Here is an 8,545-nt window from a genome sequence, read left to right on the forward strand (position 1 = left end):
TGCCGCGCCGTGCGTGGCGGGCGGAGGCGGCCGCGCAGGGAGACGGACGGCGTGCTGCTGACTCCGGCGCTCTACATACGGGCGCGCGCGGCTGGCACATCAGCGGGTGGGGCGGGGCGTGGCGGGGCGGGGCGGCCTTGGCAGTGAAGTGACGCGGGCCGCCGCCGCCTCGCCCGTTCGTGCGTAGTAGCTCGTTGTCCGGTGGGACCCACCACGCCCGCAGACCCCGCAGCAGACCACTCTTGAGGAAACACATCCTCGTCCATATGACGCGTTTCTTGGCTCTGCGGCCAGCGGCCCGCGCCTTCCAGCTAAAAGTGATGAGGAAGCTGCGGCGAAGACCTGTGCTCACTGGAAATAGTGCCGCACCCCGCGCGGTGATCCATAGGCACACAATGTTGCACCTCTCGTGGCCTGCCGGGTCGCTCGTGGCGTGGCCTGGCGTGGCGTGGATCCCAAGGATGAGCGCGCGCGCGTGCAGATGGCGACGCGATAGACGAACGCGCGCCCGATGCAAGATGCACAATGCGACACGCGAGGTGTATCATTTGCGGCGCACGTGACCGACCGTCGAGAGGACCCCGGCGGCGGTGAGTTCATGGCGCTCGGCACAGAGAATGCTCCCCGCGTGAATAGAGACATCAATAAGGGTGTTCTAGGGGGGAAGGGAATGCTGCTGCGCAAATACACGCGGCCGGGTCGGCCTCGATTGCGCCATAAAGTCGAATGCCCTGCAGTCGCGCGTTCGGCTGATTCCCCTTCACCACCTCCAGGCCGCCGCCGTTGTTGTTCGCAGTGTGAGGGCGTCATGCTCCCCCCGCACCGACGACCCCTCCTGCTCCGCCGCCGCCAGTGATGACGTCCTCCGCCGTCTTCCACATCGGGGGCGCCGGGGGCGGCGCCTCCCCCGCCGCCTCCCACTACTCGTGGAGCATCCAGCACGCCCCAACCACCGGCCTGGGAGCACCCCTGGGCTCGTCGCTGGGAACGCCCCTGGGAACGCCTCTGGGCACGCCCCTGGACGGCAGCGACATCTCACGCGCGCTGTCCCCGCCGGTGAGTACGAGGAAAATCAACTCTAGTGGGCGGTAGTTTTACTTCTGCGTTTTCCCTCATCGCACCTCACAGAAGTAGAAGGTGCTACAGCCCGGAGGAGGCCTGAGCGCATTCTGAGCGCGCCGACGCCGCATGAGCCGGGTGAAAGCCATGGGATGATCGGCCCATCATAACTGCGCCACACTACGCCACCGCGCGTTTCAAATTAGCCAACGCGCTCCAATTAAATTGACTTCACACAAACCGACACAAACCCCATTGCTACGCGGCGGCGGCAGTGTCGCCCCTCCCACGACAAAACTGCTCAAACACACTCAGGCAGCTGCATGTAAATGCACCGCTACTCGTAACGCTGCAGCCCGGTGCGCCGCACACTGAATATGGCCCGTTTAATTGCATGTGTTTCGCTGGACTTGCGCGCGCACACTCACTACGTCTACTTTCGTCGCACGGCCCGGTGCGCATGGCCACGTGGGACCGTTCCCTTACCCGCTCGCACTGCACACACACACGCACACACACTGCGTCATACTCAGAAGGCCGCACCGCCGCCGCCTCGGGGTTTGAAAAGTGTTGAGCATAAAAGGTCCACACCTCGCTCCCATACGCACCTATCTCTGTGGACCCCAAACGCACGGCTTGGTGCTGCTGTGAGGTCGGCCGGGTCCGGTCGGGGGCCACCCCGTCCCACCACGCCCCGCGAGCCACGCGCCACGCCCCCAACAAGCGCCCCCGCGGCCGCCAGCTGACTCCCGCCGCCGCTGTTGTGATCGAGCCAGTTAAATCGGCCGCCCGCCGCTTTGGCCCGGCGGTAAATAACGCACGCGTGTCAATAAGGCAAACGCGATCCGGCCCGACCGCCTCCTGATCCCGTCCGGCACAAGGGCGCGGGGTTGTTTACGGCTCTCAACCGCCGCTGATCTGCGCCAGCTCTACCCTGGGGATCAGGCAGGCCAAGGGGCACACTAAGAAACGTTCATACTGTTTTTCTGAAAAGAAAATGTCTGATTTTTCCGGATTTTGGCCATTTTTTCTGTATTTTTCAAAATTGATCTTTCCCTGACCTTTTTTTTTTAAAGGGTGTACACTGATTTTTGGGGGAGTGAAATGCCCCTCTGGCTACCAGGGTCTGGACCAGGATACGCCTCGCCAGACCACGCCACGCCGCCCGCGAGGATCATTTTTCTCACAAGGTTCGCGGTCGACGCGACGCGACGGCGTTGGTGGCGCTGACGGGGCGCTTTTCGATTCCGAACCCGAACAGACAGATTATTATTGCGGGGCGCTTGTGACAGGCCAACCGAGCTGATGGCATTTTACTCGGCTTTTGCGGCTTACGGTGCAGTGAACGTGAGTCGGGCCCCGGCCGCCTAGTTTCATTATACGGCTTTCCCCCCGCCTAGTCTGGTCCAGGCGAGGAGGGTCCGAACCGCGACCAGCAGCGCGACCGGCTCCAGAGGGGGCGTACACAAATTGCGCAGTTTTTAATGGGGCTGGTCTTTTTCGTTTCATATAGCTCCGATTCGCGGGCTGATAAATGAAAAGCTTTTAATGGATAACAGAAAAAAAAATTAAAAAAATAAAATTAAAAAGTTGATACATATGTCTAGAAACACTTTCATTCGGTGAAGTGCCGTGAAAAAAGTGTTCCACATATCCCTGAAAATGGCATAATTCATGTGCAAACCCCCGGCCAACTTCGGCGAGCTTAACGCTTACTCGCGGACCGGCCAGTAGTGTTCTGCAAATGTCTCGGAGCCTGTCCTGTCGCTGCGGAAACTGATGCGAATAAAACGAGGCCTGTCGCTGCTGGTCTCTGAGCGCCCGTCGTGGCTTTGCTCTACTTTGTAGACCGTAACCAAGGGCGCGGCGTGGCGTGGCGCGGCGTGGCGTTGCCAAACGCCGAACGCACACCCGGTTCCCGGACAGGGCGTGATGTGGGAACAAAACCCGCCCGTCGCGCCCAACAGCGTGACCTTCCGTCCGCCTGGCCCCGCCCCCGCCTCCTGATAGAGTATAGAGACCCCTGTTAACTATTTGTTTGCTGCAGGTCCTGGACGGCTCCTGGAGCAGCAGTAGCAGCAGCGTCTGGCCGGCGCCGTCCTGGCAGTCGGGCGTCGGCAGTGACCTCCGGGGCCCCTACCACCACGACCCGTACCGAGCGCACGACCCGCTCCGTGGCACGTTCCACCAGGACCAGGACGGCCTGCAGGACACGCTCGCGGCCCGGCCGCTGCAGCTGCCCGACGACGCCATCCTGGGCCAGCCCTACGACGGCAGCAGCGGTTTCCGTGAGGACCACCCCTTGCCGCCGGTGCAGTGGCTGTCGCCCCCGCAGGAGGCGGTGCAGCCCGCCGACGCCGCCGCCGCCGACCCCTGGCAGCAGCGCGGGCCGCCGCAGTGGAGCTCGTCAGGACAAGGTAGGCGTGCATTGGGCTGCCTATGTCGTGGGCGCCGTCACCGCTCCCACCGCAGGGGCACTGGAGCGGCAAACGAAGAGGAAGGAGGCGCGCCTTGACGCCTCGAGAGCCGCCGAGAGGAGGAAAAAATATGCTGCAGGGAATACGAAAAAAACATTTGCATCAGGGACGATGAAGCGGCGTTAACCGACGCTGCCGCCGCCGCGAGCGACAGGTCGGAAAACAATTATGGAGGAGGACGATGTCTCTGCTTCTTATTCTCGGAGCTCCCCGGTCTGGGCCGTCGGAAAGAAGGGCTCGACTTCTTGTGCTTGATACTGCCCAGGAGCAGCCAACGACGCCTCTCTGATGCGCCGCGTGCCCGGCCCCGTGCTTCCAGAGCAGCGCGCGCCCGTGCCTCCACATGCGCGCTTCACGAGACGTGTGTCAAGCACGGCCGTGACGACGACGCCGACGTGTATGCGTCGTCCGCCCACCAAAAGACGAGGAGGGTCCCTCCCCTCGGACGTCACTGGATAAAACACTTTCGCCAAGCTTCTTCCCGGTCGCGTCGCCAGCCAACTTACGGTGCCGGTGTATTTTCGTGAAGCGCGTGCTGCGGGACGTTTCCTGCTTCGAAAGGGGGTGGCGGCCCCTGCGACGAGGAAGCAGCCCGCGCCGCGCACCTCCCAGAACAGCCGATGTAGACCGTTGTCATTTCGTCGATGTCACGTCCAAAACGTCTTGACCAGGAAGTCGAGTGCGCGCGGCGGTACGCGGCATCGTTCGTCCGGCGCTGGCGTCCGTCCTGGCGCGTCACCAGGACGGCCCTGCCCTGCCCGTCCCGGCCCTGCCCGCCTCTATTCGTCCCTGCCCGCCCGGGAGTCCTCTCCTGACGGTCTAGCTGGAAAAATGGGAAAACAAAGTGAAAATGAATGACAGTGAAGGGCAGTAGGAAGGAGGGCGCGGAGACTTCGGTCCGACATAACGGCGAGTCACGCCGCGGTTGGCCGAGACGGAAGCTGCGACTTGGTCCGAGATGGAGTCATCCGATGAGCTCGGGCTCGCATGCTCTGCGTAAAGCGCCTGCAGCCGCATGGCTGGAGGCGAGGCGCAGGCCGCCGCAGGCCGCCGTTGCTTCCTGCTGCAGCACATGCAGAGTAGAGATCCCACGCCGGCCAGGAAGACGCGGCAGGCGCGGAGGTTCTACTCACCACTGCCCGGTAAAAGAGATGGAAACGGAGGGGTCTGACAGAACGTCCACACCATACGGATCTATATTGGCAAACAGAAAATTAATCAGACAAGGTACAGCTGATTTGTAAGATCAATGCAACGATACATAGAGAATCTGAATTTTCGTGTTTTTGCCCTCCTTACCCGAGTAGCGTGCAGAGTAAGTTACCTTTAATAGAGCGCATAGCATTAGAAGATTAAGTGCAACCGAAAGGTTATTACAAACTTTGAATGCTTCGAATGCGCATGAAGTAGTGTGCATGGAGCGCGTATGGAATGCGCCGTTTTAATTTCGAGCGCTGGCGCTACTAGCAGCCGATGCCCGTCGCCTATCAGGTCAGCTTAGCGCCTGGTGGGTAGGCAGTCCCGTCGAGCACATGCGTTGCCCGGGCTTGCCTACCCGCCCTACCCGCAGGGGCTCCAGGCCGGGCAAGGAGTCCGTAAAGAGCTGAACTTCGACGTGGATTTTGACCTTCCGATTTCGGTCATCGTTCCACGTTTCGATTACGTTTTTACCATATAATTTTGATATAGGAAACCTTTTCCATGTCGTTTTCTTCGGGTAGCACATTCTACATTTTGCAACAGTTTACAGGCGCTATTTTTAGACAAACAATTAATGGGGTGAAATAGCCGCATATAAATAAGGTCGGTCAACCTCGAGAAGCGCACACATCGCCTCTCCTCTCCCACGGTGATCATGATGCAGGGGAGGGGGGGGGGGAGGTCTCTCTCCTGGCCGACGCAACGCTACGCCACGCTCCAGGACTCGGTCCGGTGCGGGGCGGACGGGGCGAGCATGAGATCGGCCCGCGTCACAGTTCCGGAGAGGGGCGGCCGGCTGGGCGGCGGCGGCGGTGGTACAGCGGTGCGTCGGCCGGTCAGGTGGGGTCAGGTGAACCGTGAGAGGAGAGGCCTGGACGCCCAGACGATCGGCCAGACGCGCTCCGACGCACATCGCGCCAGGACTCTTCGGCGGCGACGCTCGCTCTCTAGAGAGGGACTTCCCCGGCGCGGACTCGCTGCCAGCGCCTGCGCACCCCCCGCCATGAGGGCCGCTCCCCTCCTCCTCCGGCTCGGTGAGTAGGTGGCCAGCAGGACACTCCCCTGTGATGTCGCCGTGGGGATTAGAAGCCGCCCGGGCTGCGCAGGGCTGCGCGCCCCTCCTCCGGAATTAGAGGGCGCATCCCCCGGGCCACCGCCGCCGCGCCCTCCAAGGACGGACGACATATGTCCGCGTGGCCCTCTGGACATATGCCCTATGGTCGTGGTCGACAACACGTGCTCGGCGCGAAATATAGCGCGACGGACAGCCCGGCCTGCGCCGCCTCGCGACGCCCTATTTGTGCCAGAGCCGTCTCTCCAGGATTGCGCAACGGCGGCGACGAGCTAGTTACCCCTCCACCCGGCCGGCCAGCCACGCCTCCCCAAACTGGATCGCGTTATGTGAGCGCTTGTTTTATGGTTATTCGTCAAGTTGGTCTCTCGTTTTGGCAATTTGGTTTGGCTAGAGAGAGTTTTTTTTTCCTGAAAGCCAATGGCGATTGACTCCAACTTGTCGGCGAGGTGGCGTGACGCGTACTCGTATACTCGTGGCATCACCCCGGGCCCCGGGCGTGCTCCGCTTGGTGCACCGCTTGGTGCACCGCTTGCTGGCCGTCGGAGGTTAGAGCGTAATTAAGCCTGACCGTGAGCTATTTACTGACTGACTGGACGGACGTACTGCAGGCAGGCTGGCTCTGGGGGGTCAGGTCCCGCTGCTCTCCCTAGCAGTGAATAGTTCAACTGTCTGGCTCTTCCTCATCTACTCCGAATTTATGTTGCATGTTGGCGTATTTTCTCTGCAGGAGTCGTGTCCTTGCTGCCATGGTTCCTGGGCATGTCGGTGGTCGGCGGCGCGGACGCCCCCGGCACCACGCCCGTCCGCGGAAGCTCGAATAGGCCGACGATCAAGCGACCGGGAGGTGGCGCCAACCGGCCCGGGTCGCGCCCCGGTCCCGCCCGCCCCGGCACCAGGACGGGCGCGCCGGCGGGCGGGGGCGCGGGGCCGACGCGCGGCCAGGGCCCCGGCACCACGACCACGAGCAACGGTCGGCTGCAGGAGCTGTACCGATGGAAGAGGGTGAGCTGGCCACCGTCACCATCACGCAGTAGGGCTGGGACCGCGTCAGTACTCTAACACGTTCACTGGTCACCACCAGGTGGACTACGACTTCCCCGACGAGGCGACGCGCGCCAAGGCCGTCGCCAACGGCGACTACAACCCCGACAACAACCTACCCCTCGGGGTGGAGGCGTACAAGGACAGGATCTTCGTCAGCATCCCGCGATGGAAGCCGGGAGTGCCGGCAACCCTGGCCTACGTGTCCAGGTACCCCGAGGTGAGTTTAAAATTTACACGCTCACTTTTGTGTGTAAACCTGAACAGTCGTGAGTGTAATAAATTGTCAAAAAATAGAATGTGTCCTATATTTGGTGCTTGCACTTATATTTTAATACATAACTTTTTCATAATTTCGGCACAGGGAAACACTTCGCCCAAGCTCAAGCCGTACCCCGACTGGTCGTGGCACCGCGTGCCTCGCGCCGGCCAGAACGACTCGTGCCAGGCGCTCACGTCGGTGTTCCGGATGACGGCCGACGAGTGCGGCCGCCTCTGGGTCATCGACAGCGGCGCCGTGGACGCTATCGGCGACATCCGGGTCGTCTGCCCGCCCCAGATCGTCATCTTCGACCTCAAGACGGACAGGCTGCTCTGGAGATACGTCATCCCCAAGTCCCAGGTCGGTGCCGTCGTCGGTGTCCTCAGGGGCGGGGGGTAGCGGCGGCTGCGCGCACCCAGCGCGCCGCGCGGTCAGCGGTCAGTCCTCACATTGTTGCGGCGCGTTCAAACGCAATGCCTCCGCAGCGCCCGCCGCACCACGCGATGGCGCTGGTGTCGCGCGAGGTCGGTCCAGCCTTTTAATTTGCAATTTATGCCCGTCCGGGCTCACCTCGGTGAACGTCGTGCGGACGCGTGCTCATTTTATCTGCCGCACGATTCGAACCCTGCCCGTGTTTCTCCTGTCGCCATTCCCGTTCACCGCCATTCCGCCCGACAGGGTGGCTCTCGCTGGCGCCCTACCAGGCTGTAGAGGCGAATATAAGCACCTCAATTCGCCATCACATTCACTGGTCGTGTAGGTCCGCCCCGAGTGTCGGTTTCATCTGCCTTGGCTGAAGGTGCCTGCGCAGGAAAAGTCGCTAAATCCGGGTTGTAATCTGAGAGAGAGTCCACAGGGGATCCTCAGAGAGAGACCGACGGTTCGACTTAGCGCTGAAGGGCACTGTAGGCTGGGGCCTGGTCGAGACTCGGAAACTTTGAACCTCACTTTTGACATTTTCACTGATTTTTTTGACAAGTTTGCTTGTCTTCCTGTCAGTAAAACTTTGTTAAAAAGCAAATTTTTATAAATTGGAACAACTATACAAAGAGCATTAACACGTTGAGTCCCACGTGACAATAACACAATAAGACGTGATTCATGTACCCCGTCTGGGACTCAATGTATTAGGAAACCAAAAATCGAATTCAATAAGCCCAGCAGCGAAATTGTATTTTGCAGTTGAAACAAAAATTAACTAAGTCGACAAAAGTGATCATGTTGTTCAATATAATAATCGACGTTTTAAGGTATTAATTGAGAGCAGGGCAGAGCATTTTTCGTACCTACACCCAGAAATGTTATCCTCTAAACAGGGCGAAATGCTTTGCTTCAGCGGTATTTTTACCTCAAAAAGTACAAGGAAAATTGTTCATAACTGAAGGCAAATGAAGTTAAAATAAACTAAAAATGCCCTTAGATTATCTTGAT

The 8,545-nt window shown here is 60.2% G+C and overlaps 1 protein-coding gene across 2 annotated transcripts in view; it reads left to right on the forward strand.

Moving 5' to 3' along the window:
* Window positions 1-189: 189 nt before the first annotated feature.
* Window positions 190-8,545, forward strand: part of LOC113218103 (protein yellow-like) — a 10,030-nt gene continuing 1,674 nt past the window's right edge. The window contains exons 1-6 of one of the 2 annotated variants that reach the window (XM_052275545.1): window positions 190-590; window positions 797-1,056; window positions 3,107-3,476; window positions 6,539-6,813; window positions 6,893-7,072; window positions 7,217-7,474. In XM_052275545.1, the coding sequence (XP_052131505.1) occupies window positions 856-1,056; window positions 3,107-3,476; window positions 6,539-6,813; window positions 6,893-7,072; window positions 7,217-7,474 (1,284 nt within the window). In that variant the 5' untranslated portion in view covers window positions 190-590; window positions 797-855. Of the gene's footprint in view, window positions 591-796; window positions 1,057-3,106; window positions 3,477-5,592; window positions 5,771-6,538; window positions 6,814-6,892; window positions 7,073-7,216; window positions 7,475-8,545 lie in introns of those variants that run through there. The other variant, XM_052275546.1, reaches the window with a different exon arrangement.

Source organism: Frankliniella occidentalis, unplaced genomic scaffold, assembly GCF_000697945.3.
Source record: "Frankliniella occidentalis isolate FOCC.00 unplaced genomic scaffold, Focc_3.1 Scaffold661, whole genome shotgun sequence".
Taxonomy (NCBI): Eukaryota; Metazoa; Arthropoda; class Insecta; order Thysanoptera; family Thripidae; genus Frankliniella; species Frankliniella occidentalis.